At 41.2% G+C, this 23,763-nt stretch overlaps 1 protein-coding gene across 3 annotated transcripts in view; it reads left to right on the plus strand.

Annotated features, from left to right (window-relative positions):
- CABIN1 (calcineurin binding protein 1) overlaps window positions 1-23,763 on the plus strand; it is a 110,566-nt gene that overhangs the window by 75,746 nt on the left and 11,057 nt on the right. For all 3 annotated transcript variants that reach the window (XM_038151935.1, XM_038151937.1, XM_038151936.1), the window contains exons 31-35: window positions 3,998-4,161; window positions 7,355-7,451; window positions 8,675-9,316; window positions 9,730-9,804; window positions 19,403-19,694. In XM_038151935.1, the coding sequence (XP_038007863.1) occupies window positions 3,998-4,161; window positions 7,355-7,451; window positions 8,675-9,316; window positions 9,730-9,804; window positions 19,403-19,694 (1,270 nt within the window). The remainder of the gene's footprint in view (window positions 1-3,997; window positions 4,162-7,354; window positions 7,452-8,674; window positions 9,317-9,729; window positions 9,805-19,402; window positions 19,695-23,763) is intronic.

The following is a 23,763-nucleotide window of genomic DNA, read 5'->3' on the forward strand; positions in this document are numbered from 1 at the left end:
TGTCAGGTACCCTGAGTGGCCATAACCAGCAGCAAAACCTTTCAAAGCATTGGCAATTGTTGTCACAAGGATCTGCACTCTTCTGTGAGTGTACTTTCAAGAGAGATGCTTTGCCAACAAATCTCAATTTTCAAGTGATGGCATAAAAACTTTAATTAAACTGAATAATAGTTCCTGGTCTTCTCCCCAGTTACATCTTTACAAACTTTGCATTTGTATATTTCTAAAGCTTTGTTAAAAGTAATAAAAGCCTAACATTGAGCTTCTTTAAAAAAGTTGTGGTGTGTGATCTGAATTTGGAAGTATTCTTCCTGAAGCTTATTGATATTTAGGAAGGAAAAATTAATACCTGATGGGCCTTATTAAACTTCTCTTTGGAAGAGATTTAAACAAGACATTCTGTAGTTTCTGACTGAAATCACAGTCTTAAAAGTTCCATATGACTCACAAAATGAGCTCTGATAAACTCACTTTACCCTCAGTGTTTTGCATATTGCTTAACACAATCTCAGTGATGGAATGAAGATTGCTCTGGTGGCAGGTTTCTTTCTGCCTTTGCCTCCAGGCTGCCTGTGGAACAGGCAGCTGTGGAACATTGGACCCCTATCTGTTGCTGTTTTGCATTTATGAAGCTGCAAGTCAACACATGAAAAGTTAGTGACTTGCCTTTTAAAATCAGTCCTACTTTTGTAATTGCAGTGGGAAACTTGGTCACCCCTAACGTGAGTTTTGATTTAACCTCTTCTGATGCGCCCTGTTGTGGAAGACAGCAGCATTCTCCAAAATATACAACTTTGTTTCTATCTGAGGGGCTTTTTCCTGGGTTGCTGGATGCAGTTTGTATATTCTGTCATTAAAATGGTTCTAATACTAAATTGTTGTAATTTCCAGAGTAGCATTAAAATGGATACATGGGATATGTGAGAAGGAGCTGCAAAATTATTTCCAGCTAATTCCAGATACAGTATCTGATCCAAGTGATCCTCCTGATTCAAATGAAGGATGAGATAATGCTGAAAAAGACCAGGAACCTACCTACACATTGGCAGTGTTCCACTCCTCCAGTGTGCTGTAGTTGACCATAAATTGTTTTGTGTAGTTAAATTGGCTAAGTAGGTTGTTGCAATGTGGTGCCATTATGAGGCATTCACTTGTTTTGGGATTTGGCAGGAACCCAGTTTACATACGTGCAGAGAAGCAAAAAATAGCAGCTCCAGAATGTGTGTTTCATCTGTAGGCTGAAAGGAGAGCCATTGTATGGTTTGGGGGAAGAAAAAGCATCTCTGTTAAAATAGAAGTATGTGCTGGTGTACAGAGCTGTCACCTGCAGGATCTGTATGTGCTTGTGAGCTGCTGAGCTCCCTGAGCAGGTGAGCTCTTGGCCACCAGGCCACGGGAAGTGTTTGGACATTGCTGGGAATGGGAGGAGGCAATGGCTGTGCCTGGGGCTTCCTCATGGTGCTGTTTTAGGTACATTCTGGAAAAGGGAAGCTACAAAAAAGACTTTGAAAGAAAGCTCCAGGGAGCAAAGAGGAAGAACAGCTTTATTGTGCTCGCTAGGGAGTAAGAGGTAGAGAGCATGAGGAAAAGCAAGAGCAAGAAAATTTGGCAGATTAGTCTGTGCATTATATCCAGTTGAAGTCACTGTTTTCCGTGTAAAAACACTGATATTAAACTTCTGATATTTCTGTGTTGTTTTTTCCTAAGTTCCTATACATCTTATGGAGTGGAGCTAGAGATTTTCTGCAGACATACAAGGGAAAGGTCCATTTTACACAGGGGCTTATGGATCTGCTCTTCTGGTCAAATGTCATTTATGATTGCAGTAGTCATTTTCTTTGCTTCCACTTTGTATTAAGTTCTGAAGAGTTTTGATCACACTGAAAGTAAAGCTAAACAAATAGAAGCAAGACCTTTAAACAAAGATAAAGGAGTAAATATTTGTATATCCTGCCCTCTGAACAGGTTTGGAAAGCCAAGCTCTTTTTCAATCAGGTACTCCTATCAATGAGACTATTCTTGCCTGCCTTGTCACAAAATTGTTTACATGATCGGAGTATTTTCATCTTAGAAAGCTGCTACAGGAAAAGCTTCAGAACCAAATAAAGCACGAGGGAAGGGTTTGCACTGATGCAGCAGCAGTTTTTGTGAATGATCATAATATAAGTCCCATCCTAACATGTAAACATGGTATTATGTGCAGTTCATTTTTTCAGGTGTGGTTGACTAGGGTGCTGACAGCATCCACAATAAACACCTGAAAGCAATCTCATTTGATGTATTAGACATGGCAAAATCTGAGCTAACTAACCCTAATTAAATTATATTTGCTATCAGCCTCTAGCCTTGTTCCCCAAAGATTCCCTTGTCCCAGAAATTTAATTAGATGGATCAGGATGTATGGCCAAGTATTTGAATCTGCCACTAGAAAATGGATTCTGCTGAGGAATCTAATTCTTCCTTTTGGACTGGTTAGTCCACAGTGAGCACTGATCATATCAAGGCTCTAACCAAGTTCCTAGGATGATTAATAACAGATTATTTGAAGATAGAAACTTGCTGTGATTGCATATTAACAGTTTTCAGGCCAGGAAAACTTACTTCAAGTTACTCCTTATATTTTATGGTTAGTTGAGCTTTGACTTAGTAAGGTGTGTTCATTGACATTGAAGAGAAATGCACAGAATAATTTGGGCTTTGCTTGCTTTTTCTTGGAGCAGTTCAGAAGCATATTTAGAAGGTGTGCTGTGACTTCTGTGAGCCTTTTAACTGGCAGGAATCAATTGACTTCAAATCCATATTTCCCTGTCTGGGGGAGCTCAGCTTTTACCTGTCCCTTAACCCCCTGTCCCTCTGTGAAATTCCACATGCTGCGGAATCTGCCCCTTACTTTCCCAGTTGTGTCCTTTTCAGTTGGATCCCTGTGTGAAGGTTTCCCTTTCCCCCTCTGCAGGGAATCTGGTTGTGTCCTTTTCATGGATCCCTGTTTAAAGGTTTCCTTCCCCCCTCTGCAGGGAATCTGGTTGTGTTTTTTTTCAGCTAGATCCCCATTTGAAGGTTTCCTTTTCCCCTCTGCAGGGAATCTGGTTGTGTCCTTTTCATGGATCCCTGTTTAAAGGTTTCCTTTCCCCCTCTGCAGGGAATCTGGTTGTGTTTTTTTTCAGCTGGATCCCTGTTTAAAGGTTTCCTTTCCCCTCTGCAGGGAATCTGGTTGTGTTTTTTTTCAGCTGGATCCCTGTTTAAAGGTTTCCTTTCCCCTCTGCAGGGAATCTGGTTGTGTTTTTTTTCAGCTGGATCCCTGTTTAAAGGTTTCCTTTCCCCTCTGCAGGGAATCTGGTTGTGTCCTTTTCATGGATCCCTGTTTAAAGGTTTCCCTTTTACCTATGGTTGTGTTTTTTTCAGCTAGATCCCCATTTGAAGGTTTCCTTTTCCCCTCTGCAGGGAATCTGGTTGTGTCCTTTTCATGGATCCCTGTTTAAAGGTTTCCCTTTTACCCTATGTAGGGAATCTGGTTGTGTTTTTTTTCAGCTAGATCCCCATTTGAAGGTGTCCTTTTCCCCTCTGCAGGGAATCTGATTGTGTCCTTTTCATGGATCCCTGCTTAAAGGTTTCTTTTCCCCCTCTGCAGGGAATCTGGTTGTGTTTTTTTCAGCTGGATCCCTGTTTAAAGGTTTCCTTTCCCCCGGTGCAGGGAGTCTGGCTGTGTTTTCTTCCCCTGAATCCCTGTTCAAGGTTTCCTTTCCCCCTCTGCAGGGAATCTGGTTGTGTTTTCTTCCCCTGAATCCCTGTTAAAGGTTTCCTTTCCCCAGTGCAGGGAGTCTGGCTGTGTTTTCTTCACCTGAATCCCTGTTCAAGGTTTCCTTTCCCCGGTGCAGGGAGTCTGGCTGTGTTTTCTTCCCCTGAATCCCTGTTACAGGTTTCCTTTCCCCGGTGCAGGGAGTCTGGCTGTGTTTTCTTCCCCTGAATCCCTGTTACAGGTTTCCTTTCCCCGGTGCAGGGCATCTGGCGCATCCCCGTGGATGAGATCGACCGGCCGGGCAGTTTCGCGTCTCATATGAACCGCTCCATCGTGCTGCTGCTCAACGTGCTCTCGCAGCTGAGGGATTACAACACCCTGCTCAAAGTCTCATCCATGCTGCAGAGGACCCCTGATCAGGGAAAGTACGAGAGATTTATTTTATTTGAAGCCGTTATTTGTAAAGCTTTTCAGTGTGTTTTGTTCGCTGTTTGACTGTTTTATTTAAAGCTGTTCTTTGTTTAGGGAAAAAAGTCTTTAGACGGATTCCCTTGGGAGCAGAGTGGAATTGTTGGTTTTCTTGGGTTTTACAAAGATAGGGTAACTGAGAGGCATTTTAAAAGATTTTATTCTATTATCAGTCTCAATGAATAGTAGGACACAAAAGATACTCAACACTATTTTATCAAAAACTAACTTATTTCTTAGTTACAATACCTTGTAAATGTTTTTCAGCTTATTAACTTTTGCTACACATTACTACTATTACTTCTATTACTATTATTACTTCTAATACTAATTACCTATATTTTTCCCTACGTACTTCTACTACAATGTATCTTTCACAATTCTAATTCTCTAAAATATCTAGTCTTTTTACAAAACCGTATTTTAGAACTTACTCAAACTTTTTTTTTTTAGTTCAATCTCTTAACAATGTCATCTCTATTCCATAATAAGTCAACACAAATTATCTCAGTGTTTACATGCGGATGTGTAAGACTATGTGAGCTTTCTATCAACAAATCCATTTCCCACATGGAACGATGGCTAATTCTTCTCAGCATTACGATTCTATAACGTAGCCTGGAGTTTCTCTGCATTTCTGCTGAGACTCAGAGCAGCCATGGGGGTGCCTTAGCAGGCTCACAGAGGTGGTGTGTCACGTGGAGGGATTCTCTGGAGGAGCAGAGCGTGACTTGGGCACCCTGTGCTGGCTCTTGCGTAAGAGCTGAGCGCAGCGCGAGGTCGCGGCCCAGCATCCTGCCTTCCTGTAATCCCTGATGGCCTGAACAATGGTGATGTGCCTCTTGGCAGCTGATGCTATTTAAAAAGCTTATCCTGTTCAGGGGTGATCTAATTTTAATTGCATTAACCTTATTTAAGAAAAAAGAAGCTATTAGTGTGAGCTATATATGGACTCGTATCAATGGGAAGACCAAAATAAACATCCAAGGAAAACACTGAAGCAACTGAGGTGAAATTCTAGTAGGTTGTCCTGTGGGAAATGTTGAAACTGGTCTCTGGCAAATGTTTAAGAAACGAAACATGAATGATTGATGGCAATAAGTTGGAGGCATTGAAGGTTTCTTCATGTGTTTTTGAGTGTGAGTGCATGTGAATTTGCATGGATTCTAGTGTGTCTGGGAATATGTCACCACTTGTTCAGCAAACTTGAAGCCAAAAATACTTTGACTTTTAACATATCAGAAGGACTGGACCATAGAAGGTTTCAATTTCTGTCCTAAGCAAACCCATAGCTGTACTAAAAATATTATGTTATTTGTAAGTCTAGACTGAATTCAAACAACAAATAATTTGACATGTTAGATCAGCCAGTGCCAGCCATGGTGAGGTGCAGTTGTTAGAGGAACTTAGAAATACAGATAATTCTGGGTGTGTCTGGTATATGCCTGGAACAACTCTATTTTTTAAAATAGGGTGGTTTTAGTTGTTACTGAACTAATGAGGAGTCAGATGTTTATGGTTTGCTTTTCAGAGAAAAGAGAGCAAAATTACCAATTCAACCTAAAATCATAGAGAGGAAATATGTGTATTTAAAATGTTGGCCTTTTGACTGAAATAGTACCCTTCAGAGTTATTTACTTGATTTCTAGGCCTCTCATTCAAACCAGCTAATTCTAAAATAGAAATTAAGTTTTCCATTAAACATGATTAGGTGGAATTGACAGCTGGAAGTGTTTTTCTTGAAAGCAGAGTAAAACATTGTGTCCAAATACACTGAAATTACAGTGCTCTAGTAAATTAAATGAAGCTATAGAGTGAATGTTTTACTCATACAACATTATTTTTTTGTAATACTAACTAGGAAAAAAGGTAATAACACACCCATGAACCCAGGATTCTTAGCTCTAGAAATCCTGGTTTCAAAGTCAACTGATATGATCAAAGAGAGAGGATTTGCTGCTGTCCTTAATCTCACATGCACGCTTTATCCAGAACATGAAAATCACCTGAGAGTTCAGCATAGCTTTGTGTAACTATAAGACTCTTTTTCAAAAAAAGGATTGAATAAAAAGCTGGTATCTGAGGGGCACAGAGGTCTTGATACAAGAAAACTGGAAATCTGGTTGTCTGGTTTGCTCTGGGTTTGGTTGCCTGGTGTTTTCCCCTGTCTCCCCTTCTCTCTGCTTGTAGGCAGAGCTGTCTTCTGCTTCGTTTGTGTCATCTCTGATCTTGTGGGGAGGGGAGAAGTGGAGGGAAGCAAAGCTAAAGTGTTAAATCCCAATATTGTTATATTTCAGTATGCACCTGTAGATTTTTGTTTGTTTCTTATGTTTTAAAGTTGTTGTGTTGGCTTTTTCTTGCTTTTCTTTCAACGTCCTGTGTCTGGGTTTGAACAGACAGGTGTCTGCTAAGGAAGGCAGGAGCCTCCCCTGAAATGGAAAATGGAAACCCCCTCCCTCTGAATTATTATAGTTTTGAAATTAAGGGGCTCTCAGGTAAAGGTGTGGGAGCAGGAGTAACAGTTCTTTACTAGGAAAATTAAAAATACGAATGCAATAGTACAAAAAAAGGAAAAGAAGCCACTGCCAGAGTGAGAACAGGAGCTGCCCCACTGTGTGTCAGGGTGGTGGCAGCAGTGCCATTCCATGGTGGCTCAGCCCTCCTGCAGTGCCAGCTGTGCTTCTGCTGGAGCAGGGATCCTGGACAAGGCTGGAGTTCTCCTCTGGAGCTCCAGGGCTGCTGGAGATGGGCCTGCTCTTCCTCTGGGAATGCAGGGCAGAAGAAAGCTGCTCCTCTGGGAATGCAGGGGGCAAAGGCTGCTGTGCTGTTCCAGGCTCAGATTGGATCCAGGTAGGAATGCTTGGCTCCTGCCCTGGGCAGAGCATCTGCCATGGGATGATGGAATTGGATCAGCCATGCAGGGACACTCAGTGGCCATGGAGAGCAGAGATCTCCTGGAGGGAGGATTGGCTGTGGGAGAGGGAAAGAAAACTGCCCAATTAACAGAAGAGAACTGCCCCAGCATAACAGATGGCAACAGAATACACACCCCAGCTACACCTTTCAACCTAAGCTCGTCCTGGTTCTTGCTTTTGGAGTGCTGTGAGCTTTTGGCAGCTAATCTCATTTCTGCTCTCTTGCTGGGGACAGGAAGTACCTGCGTGATGCAGATCGCCAGGTTCTGGCCCAGCAAGCCTTTGTGCTCACAGTGAAGGTGCTGGAGGACACCCTCAACGATCTGACCCAGGTGAGGCAGCAGTGCATTTCATGGCTCTAATTTAGTAATTAGCTTTTGCAGCGTTTACTCATTCCTGAGATCAAAGGCCTGCATTTCTAAGCACTTATTCCTAATACCTTTTGTTTATATGCCACAACACAGAAAATTTTCTTCCAGCATTGTTGTTATTTTGTTTTGAAATTCAGTAACAAATACAGTTTGCAGTAAGGATTGCAAGATTGCAGTAATTTGGTCTCACTGTCCCTTAAGCTTCAAATAATGATAGATACATGTAGTGTTCAAGATCTCCATTGTCAGGTGGGGTCTACAGGAAATTTCCTTTTAAAATGAACTAAGATTCCTCTTGCAAAACAAACCCAGACAGCCTGGTGTTACATGCCTAGGCACTTTTCACTGCTAGTCCTTGACAGCACCACACTCATTATTACATATAATTGTAATCTAGATTTAGTTTTTAAAAGTCATACAGAAGCTAATCAGTTTCCATGTTAAGGGATCTGGATATTGGAACTTTACTTGGTAAATGCATTCAAGGAAGAACTTGTTCTTAAGGGTTTTCTAAGTTAACAGACTGCAGGTTTAACAAACTAAATGAAAACATTGTCAAGAGCACTGGAAATCTGTGTATTAAATAGTTTGTTCATAAGTCTGGATGTAAGAGTTGTATCATTATCAACTTTTGAAAGAAAAGATGATGTACTGAGCTTTTCTACCTTTGCAACTTCACCAAAGTAAAAGTACAAAAAGTAAAATACTATAGCAGGGTTTTGCCTACTTCTTGATCTAATAACAAGAAGGTTATGTAAGAACACCGAAAGGAAAGATTCTTGAAGTTGGGCTTGATCTGCAGCTGCCAAAAGAAACAGATTTGGTTTTGATTTCAATATGTTAGAAGAAAAATTTGTGCCGTTAAAACCTTGGATTTCATTTCGTTGGATCCCTTAGCATGGACTGAAATAGTGAGGGAAAATAAACATTGTGGCTTCAGTTCAGCCTGAGCTGTTGACACTTATCTGTGGTTGTTTTCACTTATTAAAATACTTCTAACTGTAAGATTTGTGGCCTGGATTAATTAATATTGAGGAACAAAAAAGAATTAACATAGAATAAATGCATTTTCTTCAGCAGAAGCAGTAATGGAAGGTACTGGTCAATATTCATGAGAGTCACAGCTGTGCTCAAATGCTTTTTGATTTCAATGATAACAGAGAAGAATGATTTCTTTTATTAAGGTTTCAGAAGATCAGGGTTCCAAGTCTTCTAGCCTTGCTTCAGGAAGGATGACAACAGACGTGTCCAATAAAACTAGTGCTGAAGAGGGGAAAGATGTGCTTCCCAAAAAGGCAGTTTTGTCAGATGGAGCAGTACATGGCACTGAAAATGGAGTGAAGGAAGTGACCCAGGGACAAATCCCCAATGCTATGGACATATTGGAACACGAGGACAGGAGTGACAAGGAGATTAAAGAGCTTCCTGGCCCTGGTTCAGCTGAGCCTATGGATCTTGATGGCTATTCCAATGACCCTGAAAAAATTGATTCTTCTTGTAAACGCAGCGAGCCGGAGCGGCTGCAGCCCGGCAGGAGCTCCAAGGACAGGGCTCCCGAGAGCAGGACTCCAGAACTTTCCTTGGAGGAGCTCAGTATCAGCTCAAAACACCAGCAGCAGGCAGCTAAAGGAACAGTTCAAGCAGCATCTACAGAAGAACCTGTCCAGAGGTCAAGCAGGAAGAGGAAATTACTTGAGGATGTGGAGTCTGGAAAAACACTTCTGCTCGATGCTTATCGAGTCTGGCAGCAAGGCCAGAAAGTTATGGCCTATGACCTGGGCAAAATTGAGAAGATCATGTCTGAAACATACATGCTGATCAAACAGGTATTGTATGATTAATTGTCATTTCCCTATGTGGCCTCAGACATGGTTTTAGGATCTAACAGGAATTGCTATACCAAGCCCTATATCTGTTTAAAACCTTCTCAAAGAACCATTCTCTTGACAAGGCCATTGCTGGGGGTAGGGAGTAGGACTCTCCATGTTTTGAAAGTACATTTCTGAAATGAGTTAAGAGCTGTAGTACCACTCACATGGTGTTTGTTCAGCTAAATGTTAGTTTGAATTGAGAGAGCTGAGTATTTATCTTTGGGGATGTGCTCCTGAATAATTTAAGGTCAGCATTTTTCTGTAGAACTGCTGCTTCCATGCTCTGCATCCCCATTTCATCTCAATTTAATTAGATTTATAGATGAGCTAAGTAATTATGACTTCATTAGTTGTGGTTCTGTGTTCAGGTGGATGAAGAAGCAGCGCTTGAACAGGCAGTCAAGTTTTGCCAGGTGCACATGGGAGCATCAGCACAGAAACAGGTAAGCTCTGAAGCCTTTGAGTGCTGCTTTTAAGAGCCTGTACAGGCAAATCTCTTGCTGAGTGTCTGCAGCACCTAGAAGTACCAACTTGCCTTGTATTGGTGCCATCTAAGATAAGTTGGCCTACATTAGTAGGAAGAGCACCCCCTTTATTAGTGTCAGTGCTGCTGTTTGTGGCAGGCTTGCAGGATAGTTTTCATGCCCAAAAGCTTTTGGGGAAACCCCAAACGATCCTCAAATTGAAATATTTATGGCATACTACAATTTCCCTAATGTCCACATCATAGCCCAGCATTTCATGGATGGTAATTACTTCTCTCTGCTCCCTAAGGGCTCCAACCTCATCAGTGCTTGCCTTGCTGGCATAGCACTCTGCTCCAGAGATACCAGACAGATTTTCTTTAACTCTGTTAAAAACAAACTGTTACTCGGTTTTTTTTAGCTCGTAGTTTCTGGGTTTACCCAGCAAACAATTACAAGAGCTTTAAATAGATCATTATTTATCAGTCCTTCATGTGAAATCAAAGCCAAGAAGAAAACTGGAAGAATGACGTATTTATTGGTGTCCATTTTGCAGCCCCAAAGTATTTACTAGAGTTGTATTTTCCATAATTTTTGTTCAGTTAAAATGTGCTTTTCTGTAGTGCATCTCTTAGCAAGTAATAAGAGAGGATATAAGAGGAAAGGTAGGTTTTTTCTTTATTAGGTTTTCATGGAAGTAACTTGCTCCAATTTGTGCCCCTCAGGAAGTCAGTAACATTGTTCCATTGAACTACAGAAATGAACAGAAATGTCAAGAGAAGTATTTAGTAGAAGTGTTGGCTTGCTTGTAGTCTGGGATTTCAGGTTTTAAGTTTTTTTTTTTTAATAAATACATGTTGGCTCAGCACGGTAAGCCTTTTTCAGTGTATTTTGGGGAAAAAATAGACATCATCACACTGTGATTTATGACTTCAAAATAAAAAGAATTTGCTAGAAAGCTTCTTTAAAAAGTAATGTTACTGTTGCCTTTTTGGATGTCTTCACCTTTTTAAAAAACACTCACCAGATTCTCCTTTATCAACCCAATTCCTTGCTGGGCTTTCTTGAAGGTTCTGGGAATGTCACTGCTATTCCTGTTCTTCCAGCAGAGTCACCAGGTACTCAGGCATGTGGCAAAACGTGAGAATGGTGAAAAACCTGCACACAAACTAATCCTGAGAGTAGACACAATAGGTGAGCTAGTATTTAACAGCACTGGAAGCAATAAGATTTCCTGTTAAATCACTTGAAATAAAACATGCCCCTTCACATGCTGCACTTGGAAGCTTTCCCTTTTAGGAAGCAGTCCCAGCTAACGAGGTTATTACATCCTGCACTCTCATTTTGGTCTGCTTCTAGCAGGATCTTGCAAGCTGTGTGGAGCTGCTCCTACAGCACTGTGAATTAGTGTGGAGACACAGGAATAGCCACTCTTGTAGACATCTGTCTGTTTTCAGCAGACTGAATCCTGGTTTATATAAAATTGGCAAGTATTTGCCTTCTGTAAGCAAATGATGTCATGGACAGAGCTGCTGCAGCAGGGGGAAATGCTTTGTTCCTGGATGGTTAGAGTGAGTTTGCAGGGCCTGTGGTTCTTCAGTCACTTAGCCCAAGAAATTGACAGTTAAAAAAAAAAAAGGCACAAAATCCACCTTGATATATGTCTTTCCCAGCTGGCTGTTGTATTTTAAAGTTGCAGGCGTTATATGGTTCCTTTATCAAAGTTTTCACTTGCTACTAAAATTAGGCATTACCTAAATTCTGGCTTTTCAGCTTTCTTCCAGACCAGTCAGAGTTTCTAACCTAAATATTTAACAACTATGTTAAAACCTCCTTCTCTGCCTCTCCCGGCACAAGCAGGAAACAACAGAGCAGTGAGTGAGAGGAGCTGGACAAAGTGGGTCCTTACACTTCTGTGAGCAGATCTAATCTGTTTAATGGCTTGGCAAAGCTGTGACCCTTTGACTTGGTTTCAGAAATCCTCTCTAGTTCTTAGGAGTGTTTTGAGCCAATGAGAGGCACATCACCTACAAAAGCAGCTAAAAACATGGCAAGTGGCTGAGAAAGGTTGGCTTCCAGCTTTGCAGAAGGCAGAAAATTCAGAGGTACAAAACCTTGCCATGAAAAGTTCCAGTGCTCCTGGAGGACTGGAGAAATTGCAGTGTTTACCATTGGGGGATTCCAGAAATTGATATAAAATTGTGTTCTATGTAAGTTATTGGGACATTTCTTTCAGCATTCAATATTAATATTTTTATTAATATTTTTAGTGATATATGAATCAACTTCAGCACATTTTGGTTCACAGTTTACAGAGTGATGATGCAACATTTTTAAGTGCTGATATTAATGCTGCTGTGGAGAAAGGTGTGGCCAAAAGCAATTCCTCCAGTTTTTGTCCTTTTCCCTTTAAATTCTTAAGTGTGAAGAAGACTTTTGGTATACACCTATCAAATGGGCTGAAATCCAGTGGTGGTGGCTGGGTCTTTAGCAATCAAGTAACTAAAGTTACATGGGAGATTAACTGACCTTCTGAACAAGCAGCATTTTGAAGGTTTCTTGTTCTTTTCTTTGATTTTTCTGTCTGAGAATGTTATCTGAAAGATTTGCAGAGATCCTGAAAGCAGTCATCTCAGTTGCTCCGAGTTCTATTTTTAGTCTTGCCAACTGTGATTTTCATATGAAATTAATGGGCCCTGGAAATGGAGTCCTTGTTGAGGGAGGATGAAAGATTGAGGCAGACTAGTTTGATTTTGAAGTAGCATTGTACTTAAATATCTGGTCCTGAGGACCAAGGAGGGGACATGTTGGCAGAAAGCAGTGCTGAGGATTCTAGATAATTAGAGAATTCCTAATAAGCCTTTCCATTGACTGCCTGAAATTGCTCTTAGGAAAGTCTTCATTTTATGCTGTTAATGACATATTGACATGGGAAAGTTATTGCAGTACAAGCCAGGATGAAGCTTTGTATTGCACAGAATATTCTGTAAATGCCTGTGGAGATACTTTAGTTTAAGAACCCATCTGTCTTCTGTTTTCCTGCAATCTGAAAAGGTATTTTTATTACTGTGGACTTAATATTAAATTCCTTAATACTAAAAGTCCACCTTTCACCAGTGCTGAAAGACAAGGCAGTTAAAACTCTGTGGTTGTGTGTTGGGATCTAATGTATCACTAATCCTGAGAACTGAATTTATATAAAACAGATACTTTAAAACATTGTAAAAATCAACAGTGCACACAGGGCTGGATTTAACATCTCTAAAAATACAAGAGTGTTCAGAGGCACAGTTCCAAAATGCCACTGAGTCTCTGGTTCTGGGCTGTGACCCCTGAGAATTCGGGACTCTGTGTAGAAAGCCCTGGTAACGGGTAGTGTTGTAGGAGCTGAAATTTCTATTGGCTCTTCAAGGTATAGTATATCATCCAAATGTCATGAGAAGGGGCTATTTCAACATTGCTGAGTTATTTAAGACTCACTGCTGCCTTAGCCAAAAAATCCTTGCTCTGGGACCAACTCCATCCCTGAAGTGTCAGGGAGAGAAAGGAAATTTTCAACTGCTCTTTCCTGCTCCATCTGCCAGGCCTTGAGCTCTCCCTGCTTGGTTCTGGCTGCCCAAATCCTGCCTTTCACCTTTTGCTTGACTCACCTCCTCCTCAGGGGCACAGCCACGGCCACCTTCTCCCCCTGGCTGATGCCAAACTCCAGGTGCTTCCCCCATTTCCCTCTCTCAGCCTGCAGTCAAAACACTTCAGCAGATTTCGGTGTCAGCTCTAATTAAAAGTGATGCTTCATGAAGCTACCACCAGAATCAAAACAATGACTTTTATTACAAACACAATCAGGTTATGCAAATGAGCCTTTCAGGCTCCTGGCAGGCTGCCAGGGTGATCCCTGATTTTATGAAGTTTTGCTGCTGGAATAGAAAAGTGTTGTTTTCTATAAAGTGTTGTAATGTAAAGGTGCTGGTTTAGTGCTCTTCCTGCCCTTCTCTAGATCCAGAACAGGTAACTGGGGTCTTGTTTTCTCCTTCCCCCAGTGTTTTACCCCTTCCCAGGGCCGGTGATCAGTCTGAATCCACAGCCTCGTGCTGAAGATTTCCTGGGGTCATTGGTGGGTTTGATCCGTGAGGGCTGTGCTGAAACCACACACGAGAAGCTCAGGTGGACTCTGGAGCATGGGTCTGGTGATGGGACCTTCCAGTGAATGTGATATTTCACTTGGAACAGGAAAACATGTTCTGCTGTGAGTGAAGCTAGAGGGCACTCCCATGGATTTTTCCCCTTCTGTGGAATGCAGTCAGCACTGCAGTGACATGGGCTCTCAGGCATTTTTCTTCAAGGAGGAAACTTGAGAGTGACTTGTTTGAGCTGCCTTGGGTGTCTAGAGCGTTTTCTTCTCAAATTCTCACATTAAAAAAACCCACAAAGCAACAAACCACCAAGCTGTTCTCTTCAGGAAACAGCTAAAAGCCTTCTGTAAAGGCACTTTGCTGGGAATGGGAGGAGATTAGGAGAATATTAAATAATTAGAAAATAATCATCTTCTACCTCATGTGTTTTCTCCCCCTTTTTGTTCCACCCACATGCTGCTAATTTTCATCTTTTCTTCCTGCACATCAAGACGTCAGAGACTGCTTACAGAAAAAGTTGCTTTTCCTGAGTTGTCTGTATGCTTTATTAATGCAGCAAAGATGACAAGAAAGGAGGGGGAAGGAGGAGGTGGGGATGGGGGGGACAAAAGGACGAGCTCTTTCATGGTCTCCTACCAAAGGGTGACCATTTTGCTCACTGTTGCATTTGCCAGTTGCCATGGCATCCCCCTCTCACTCTATCCTGGAGGTGTATTCTTGATATAATTAACAGCTCTCCTCCTTCTGTCTCCTGCAGAAAGCAATCATTAAGTGAACATGAAGGAAAGAAAAGACACTTTTTATCTTTTACTTTGTATATTAATGTTTTTCATCCTGCTACCTGATCTCTCTTGGTCCAATAATGATGTTTTTGTGTATGGAAGTGTTGCTGTCATATGGCTGTCTATGCAGAGCAGGACACTGAGCCCCTGCTTGCATCTGTGTTAATGGGGGGTTTAATTAGGCCAGAGTTCCACCTTATGTATGTAAACCTTTGTTATTTTCTATATATAAAGTGGCCTTGGGAAATACAAGGTTCTTCAGAGTCTTGATCATGGATATTGCTGGGATTTGTGATGTACCTAGAAGAAAACTTCCAAATGAGATTTCTTTCAAATGCTGCTGTAGAGAGATTGAGGAAAAAGAAAAAGAATGGACAGGCATAATTGAATTAAAACACAATATTGAGCAGGAGCAGGAGTGGTAATACTGTGGAGTGTGGCCAGCATATTGTTCAGGCAGTCTGTGTGACAGGGGATGTTCTGGTGTCCTTTTAAATAGGAGCACCTTTGTGCGAGGTGGGTTCTGACTTCAGTCCCACTAGAGTGCTAAACGCAGGAGTAGTTCAAGAAAAAAAAAGAAATCACAAGAAAATGTTATGTAAGAGTTGCAGTTCCAGCATCTTTCATTAGGAAACTTTTGTTGGGAAAGCTGTCACTTTCCCTTTCTGGAACATTTGCTTGTTAATTTTTCCCACAGCCACAGAGCAGTGAGCCCTCCCGAAAGCAGAGTGGGAAGGTTGCTGGAGGATTTCTTTGTTTTTCAAAATGTGTTTTTTAAAAACAGCAAGTGTGGTAAAAACAGACCCTTGGTCAGGTTCTCTGGTTTATGACTTCACAGGCTGCAAAGTAAAATTTTTCTCATGTTTTATCTTAATGCTGGATTTCTTTTAGCTGCTGCTGAAGTGCCTCTCTGGGAAACTGTAGGGAGCTATTTTTTCCAGTAACATCTGTGAAAAAATTCTGCACTTTTGCTGATAATTTTATTGGTGAAAGGCTGTCCCAGTGCTGGGTTTCCAGCATTTTCCTTCCTTGTTTTTACATCAGCTTTCAGCATGGGAAGGGTTTGTCCATCACCTCTGTGAAGCTGAATGAACTCTTTGAGGTTCTAACAAATAAAGAGACTGATTTTGTAACCTAATTCAGAAATGGTCACAATTCACACGGGCATCCATCCTAGTTACTCATTTCAATTTCAGCTTTTTCCATTCTTCAAAATGAAAATCACTTTCTGCTAAGTTTTTTAAAGAAGAGAAGTAAGATAGTGGGCTCTTTATGGAACCAGTGGATCATCCATGACACCTCTTTTGGATATTAAAATAAGCCTTAAATATTTCTTCTATCCACTTTGATATAGTTGTCAATACAAAAGTAATACTACATACCCTTCAGTACCTCATGTTTTCTTAAAAAATCTAGAAGGAAGTCCCGTCTTGACTTGAGGAACCTGTAATTACAATGAAAGACAGGAAGAAATCAGAGTTTTTATCTTAATTCAGTTATATTCACATGTTCTGTAAGTAACACTAAATGTAACAAAATACTCGTTTCTTCTTGGTGCCCAAAGGCACTCTGTAACAGTGGTGGTAACAGAGGCACTGAGTGTGGTGAGATGGATTGGAGAGGGGAAAGGGAGAAATTCTGAGTCACAGCTGACTGAGATTTGGCTTAGTACCACAGCAAAGTAAAAACTAAAAAATAATCTTCTGATGAGAAACCACATAAAACACTGCTGAAGGTTTGTCACTGCCTCTCCGTTTCCTACTGTCTGTCTGTGGAAAACAATCTTTATTGTGCCTTACTGGTGGTTTAGCAGTAGAGATAGATGAACAAAAGGCTTCTGGTAAATCCAAGACTGCTGTGGTGAGTTTTTCTGGGTTTATTTCTCAGCTGGGTGTTACGAGGTCCTGTGTTTTCCTGAGATCTGCAGGATGATGAAATGTGGTCCCGTAAGTCCTGAGCAGTGTAGTTAGTGACATTCCCTGAGCTGCCTGTGGTGAGTAGCATCACCTACTGATGAGAGGTGCTGGGATTCTTGCCCCTACTAAACCCAAAATCTTCTAAAGAACATGTGCCTCGCTGTGCTGCTCATCTGGGCTTTGTGCTTGCAGCTTTTGGATGGTCTGCAGTTCCTGAGTGCAGTAAAAACACACAAAGCAGGTTTAAATCCCTTTTCTTAAGGCTCTGTGAGTTGCACAGTGCACAGTAACCAACAATGGGTTTTTTAGTGCTTGGCTCTGATTTTAAAGAGAACTTTCTCCTTTTTCTTCCACTCCCAACCCCTTTTTTGAGAAAAAAAATCAGTATGAGTTTTTTTTTTTGGTTTTCCTCCCAAAGTCTTTGTTTTTTGATGAAATTGGGTTGAAATGAACCTGTCTGTTTACAGCAGCTTGAGACAACTCTCCATCAGGTCGCATCTGGAAAATTCCCTTTAAACGCAATAATCTTGGTGTTGATTTCTTTTCTATAAGGCTGCACTTTTTGACTACACGTTAGAATTTTTGGTTATGGTGTTCCTGAATCAGAAACATCATGTTTGTTTCAGCTTTATTATTTTTTGGTAAATAAAATGTTTCAGTTCTTTGGAGGAAGAGCTGGGATGCTTCATCCTGGTGAGGAGAAGAATAATGGAGGATAAGGTTATGGAATTGTGGTCTTCAGCAGAGAGGAAGGAACCAGACAGGAGGCACCGTTTAAAGTTGCAGCGAGAGAAATTTGGATGAAATGATTGGAAACAAATGTTCACTGGGAAGGTGGTAAAACACTAGAAAGGGGCCTGGAGAGGCTGTTGAATCTCCTTGGCAGTATTTGGGCTGGGCTGGCCCTGGCCCCAGTAAGCTGATGGAACTGGGAAGTTGGACTGGAGACCTCCAGAGGTCCCTTCCAGCAGCGATTATTCCATGGGGCTGCACTCTCTAATAATTTTTCATCTGAATACCATCCAAATACTGCTGAGTTACTTTCCAAATGTCCTTTTTCTGGCTCTGCAAATAGCTGTGCATTTTTGTAGAAATCTGAGGCGCAGATCCATTTTTAACATCTATGCACCTAACTGGTACCTTTGTGTGTTTCTCCAGAAAAAAATCTGGATACAGTACAAGCACAGAAATGTCAGGTTCTACATCACCCATTATGCAAGTTAATGAAGTGCATGGGTGTGAAGGGCTTTCCCTTTAAATCACAGCTGAAAACATTTCCTCAAGTGATCTCACTTCTAGCTTAAGGCTTGCTTCTGCAGCTTCATTTCCCTCAGGTTTGTGTGATCCCATTTGTGTCGAGACCTTTAGTTTTGGAACTGATGCTTTAAGAGGCATTTGCTCTTGCTGCTTTCAGAGGCAGGATAGACCTTTTTTTGATCCAGTGTGGTAATTGTGAATATAGCTGCTGTATTTTTTTGGTTGGTTTTTTTGTTGTTGTTTTTTGGGTGTTTTTTTTTGTGTGCACATAGAATCTGGCAGGTTTTAATTGTATGCTTTTTAGAGATTGATTAATCAAGTTCAGGAACTTCAAAAATACATTCTGCCAATTATTTTTTTTTAATGTACTTGTGTGCTCTCTACCTTTTGAATTTTAAGTATGCATTTTCTCCACCTGAAAGTTCCTCTGTTCTCTCAGTGAAATTCTGAATTTTCTGGCTTTGTAATTAATCTTTGGTCATCTAGGACATTAGGGTCCAATTTGATTTTACATTTGACAGCTGAATCCTGTTTCTGTTTCAGACATTCTTATCACCATGGTTAAAATTAGGGGTTTTTTCTTGGTAGAGGTATGAGGCAAACAATTAAACATCTGAGAATTCTATCTAACAGCGTGTTTTATGGTCCAATAAATCTCCATTAAATGAAGACTGTAAAGAGTGTAAAATAAATGCCTTCTGTGGCCTCACAAGCAAGAATACTTTATTTGATTACTGATAAAAGTTATAGAGAAGATATTCATTTTATGGGTACTTTGATTCCCTTCTTTGGTGAATTTATGTCCCACTTCTACCTTCTGTCTATGTAATAAATGACCCTGCATTCAATTTCTAGCACTGGCTTTGGAGAAGAGCACTGCTCTTGGTGCCTCTCTTACCTGTGCACAGGCAGCAAATCTTCCTGAGCCTGGTTCAGCTGGACCTCAGTGTTATCAGTTCTGCACTTGTCAGGAATTTACGATTTGGAGTTATGCTCAGCTCTTATTTCACCAGCAAATGCATTTTTCTATTTTCTCAATTTCTTCTCACATCATTCGCTAAGAATTATTTCTTGTGATAATTTGCAAAGTCTCTTAAAGCAGTGCAGATCTGTTTTTTCAGGTCAAGCACTTGTCAATGTATTTTTAAATGAAAGAAATATGTTTCTGTTTACAGGAGATTGTAACTCATGCTTAATTACAGAGTTCAGGGAAGTATCTTATGTTGTGAGGGATGTGTTAAATTAAACTTTGTAAATGTGAATAAGTGTTCAAGTGCTAGTTTGATAAACAGACCATAAAGAACAGAAAAATAATCCTTGAAGGAGAAAAGATTTCTGTAGAATAGCGATTGAGTCATTGTTCTGTTATATTCACTCTAAAGAGAGTGTTTTGTGTCCATGAAATGTGCTGCTTGCAGTGGTCAGTGAAGCAGGTAGCCCAGAGTCATGAGCTGCAGGCTTTCTCTCACTGCTGCCCTTTTCTGTGCAGGCCACGGGAGAAGCCCCCACAACCCCAAAGCACCCGAAGGACACCCGAGAGAGCTTCTTCCCAGTAGCACCAGCCACACTGCATCCCACCCCAGTGAATCCAGACACTGTGACTCCTGAAAACCTCCTGAGACTGAACGACCTGCATTCCAAATCCAAACCAGCCTCTTCCTCTTCGTCCTCCTCCTCCTCGGCGTGCTCGGTGCCGCCCGCGCAGGACTCGCAGCGGGAGCAGGAGCAGCCCCGGGGCCAGGGCACAGAGGCTGCCCCCAGCATGGGGGATGCTGCTCGTGGTAAGTCTCAGCCAGGGAGATCCCTCTGGTTCCCTCTGATCAGTTTGCACATGCTGAGGTAGTGCCTGAGTTCAGATTCTGTCCCGTTTTCTCATCACTACACCACGTTCAAAAGGTTGCACAGATTTTTGTCTTGGTCCTGAGGTGGATCTGTATCATCAATACATACTTTAATTTATGGGATAGATTAAAAGAGGGACCACTCTATGTAATTTGTATGTGAAATCATGAAACAGCAGCCTGAAAATAGTCATCTCTTTTAAAGAATTGAAGTCTCTAGCAGCATTAAAATGAAAACTATTTTGTTTTCTTCAATGAGTTGAGGATCCATTTCTTTTAATGTTTAAAAAGATTTAAGGTATTTTAAAGTGATTACAATTAAAATAAACTGGTGAGCAGCCTAAATCTGTCTTAGAAGTGCTTGATTAGCATAATTAGCTGTGCAGCTCTCACTGCCCAGCATATGTGAGTGTGAAGATACATAACAGTGATGAACAAGATTCTGCATGGTCTAGAAAGTCAGCTTATCATCACTATAATTGTTTCACATTGCAGAAAAGAAGCATCTGACAGGACCAGAATGTTGGAATATGTTATTTATAGCCCTGGTGTGGTTGTGTGCCAGGTTAGAGCCCAGGAAAGGATTGAAGAAGTCAAACAAATGTTGTTTATTCTAAAGCATGATTGTGCGATTTGTTGATGACTGTATTATGTAATTGGTCCTATACAGTTTTCTGGATGAGGAAAGAATAAATGAGAATGCTGTCATTTGCTTTAGTGCTGTCATGGCAGGCTGGCTCATTAGCAGACAAAAAAACTCTGTGCTGGGCAATACTGATCCACTTTGGGCAGTGAAGTAAGATTAGACCCAATTTCAGACTTGCCTTGGGTGCCCAAAGAGGTGGTTGGCAATGCTGTGGGACACTGTGCATGTTAAGGTGGCAGAGCACCTGCCACTGGCTTTCTTCTTGCTGCTTTAGCAGAAGCCCTGTCTGAAAAAGCATCTGCTGCTGCCTGTGCTCACTCCATCTGTTTACAAGCCTGGGCCCAGCACTACTCACAAAATGCCTTAGACAAGTCATGGGAGCCCAGATAAAGTTATGAATGAGCCACATATAGAACAGGTATTGTGGAAAATGATGCATGAAGGGACAGTGGAGCTATGTCCAGATTTGTGAGATAGGATGTTTTTTAGTTTGGAATTGTGACTTTGTAAAGATTTTTCTTTCTACTTCTGGTATGTCATTTCTTTCCTTATGTAATCAGCCTTGTTATTTGAATGCACATAGTCTGAACTCATCAGCAGTGAAGAGCAAGTTAGGGAGAAATAGGTTTTCCCAATTTGCTAATCTCTGAGTACAGAACAAAACTGAAATTTAACATTTAGTATCAGCAGTTGTATTGTCTAATTTTCCTTTTTCACAATTCCAGGGATTGTCTTAGGAAGGGAAAAGAGAAAAGGGGAGTGATGAGGAAGGAATGGCTTAGTCTGTGTGTAAATGACATTTGTTACTGTCCTTGGGAAGCAACAGAATGGAGTTGCCTGGTGTCATAAGATGTCTTGTCTGGCTTGCTCAGCAGGGAGTAGCTTGGGTTTGTGCCTAGTCAACGGGGGGGGGGGAAAACTGAATCCTCTGAAGCTGTAATGGACTTGCTAAGGAGAGCGGTGCAGGAATGGCAATGCTGATAAGAACTCATGCATTCTTCTGGTTTTCAGACAGAACTCAGGAGCACTTCTGATGTGCTTTCCTCTGCAGCTCCCCAGGCCACGTCGCAGTGATCGGAACATTTATTTTAATCTTTTGACTTTCTGGGCTTTGTTAAGGTTGTAGAGTTAGATATTGTTCATTCCTCTTTGATGTTTTCTATACATCATTTTGGTTGAGGGAGATGGAAGGGTTAGCTGCCAGAATTACACCCCTGAAACTGAACATCAAGAGGCTCTCTCTCCAAAGCTCAGTGCTGAATGCATGAGTTGTATCTGGCTCTCAGCCCTACCTGACAGGTCATTTCTCTAGCTGAGAGAGAAACCAATTACTGCTGTGTCCTTTTTTCCTCTTTTCTTTTTAATTCTCCTACCTTTGCATCCACCTTCTCTAAAAAAAACTACTTATAATTCTGTTACAACCCTTTTTCATCTGCCTTCCCTTAGTTCTGTTTGGGTAAAAACTCCTCCCAGTTTTAGAGTAAACTGTTTTCAACTTTTTTGTCTCATAACCTCTACCTGTACCTACTTATTCATGTGGAAGTATTACACATCAGAGAGTATTAGCTGCTCTCATTTTCTCTGATTTCACCCAGGAAAAGGATTTGTTTTTCCAAGCATTGTTGATGCTGTGCCACTCATTTCTGATGTAGATGTTTTCCTGAGATTTTGTTTGGTGCATGACTAATGCTGCAGAGCACGGCACGATGGAGTCCAGCAGCACAGGGGTGATGGTGGCAGTTTCAGCAAGACACCTTCCTGCATTTGGGTAAAAATGTGCTTGGGACTCTGAGCCTTCCTGGCTCAGCCTAACATTTCTCTGGGGAAGCTAAAATAGGACAATTTAGGTAAACTCCCTCCAGCCTGTCACACTGTTCCAGTATTACATGGTTCTAAATTGCTGAAAAATCTTGACATTTTCTTCTTGGCTGTCCTTATTGCAATAATGATTTTTATGAGGAATGAACAGGAAAACATTCACATTTGAGTTCTGATACCAAGAGAAGGTTTTCATACCTGGAATTTAAATTAAAAGTTCTGTGTTTTGCTTAAAGCCAGCTGTTTACCAAGTTGGAATATAAAATCCAAGTAGAAGACTCCCCACTATTAATTTTTTCTCCATTTAAGGCCTAAGCAGTTCAGTATGAAAGCAAGGTCATGATAAAGCTGTCCAAGCTTAAAAATTCAAAGCTGGGGAAGACAATTCTTTGTGTTGTGCAGGGAAGTGGCACTCCATAAGCCATGGGAATGTCCTGCTGTAATTTCAGATGTTTGTGAAATGGGCACAACGGGGGAAGTAGAGGTGTAAATACAGTTCAGCCTTCAGTAGAACTTGGAGAGTTTCAGAAGCACAAGAAATAAACACAAGAGAGGACAGTTGCATGGAAGGATGAGCATTGCACAGGGAGCAATGAAGTTAAATTGTTTGGGTGTGTGCAGGCAGCTGCAGAATCCTTGAAAGGCAAATGTTCCAAGTAAAGAGGGTTTTGAAGTGGGAAATCCTAAGAATTCAATAACACTCAGTAGTGTTGGAATGTGACATTTCACCCTGAAGGATAACTGGGTGCTGGAGTCATAGGAGAGCTTTGAGGTGTGAGGAGCATCTTTTCCCAGAAGTTGCAACTTAGTTTATTTTAGCAACTGGTGCATGACTTTAGCTTCTCAGAAGACTGAGGAGACTGAATGTTTTCTTGAGGCATCACTACAGAGAATGTAAACCATCATTTTGCACTGGCAGCATCTCTTGTAAAAAATCAGTGCATGGCACAAGGGCCCACCTTGGTTCCTTGCAGTTTCTGGATACCCAAACATCAGTGGACACAGTTCCTGTTCCTGGGTGAAATAATGGAGCCATTGAAAGTTGATGAGAAGCCACTTAGATCAGTGGCTCCTGAGTTTGCTTGTCATGGATTTCTAAAGACAAACACAGATCTTAAGAGCCTGTAGTTCAGTGTTTTGACAACTTTTCTTCTTACACAAAAATATTTGGCCCTGTTGGCCACACCTTACTTTAATTATGCATTTCAATTCAAATTTTCAGGGACTTTTTAAATGACTGTAAGTAGTAACAGTCAACCCTCTTAATTGTAGCCAGTGTTTTACCTTGTTTTTTCTGTTGAATTCAAAATTGTGCTGTAGAGCACTGAGTTTTCTCAACAGATGACTCAAAAAAGATGAAACAGAAAAGGTAGGCAGGCCAGGGACCTGTGGCCTCATGTGAGCTACCTTCAGCTTGCAGTTACCTGGCATGGAGCTTCTCTCTTAAATGCATGTGTTCTACTCTGTTTTCTTGTGTGCATCTTACTTTCACTACTTTCTCCTCAGTTTCTAGAGGAGAATGTTGATTTGTTGACTTGTTCTGGT

The sequence above is a fragment of the Motacilla alba genome, chromosome 15 (genome assembly GCF_015832195.1).
Source record: "Motacilla alba alba isolate MOTALB_02 chromosome 15, Motacilla_alba_V1.0_pri, whole genome shotgun sequence".
NCBI lineage: Eukaryota > Metazoa > Chordata > Aves > Passeriformes > Motacillidae > Motacilla > Motacilla alba.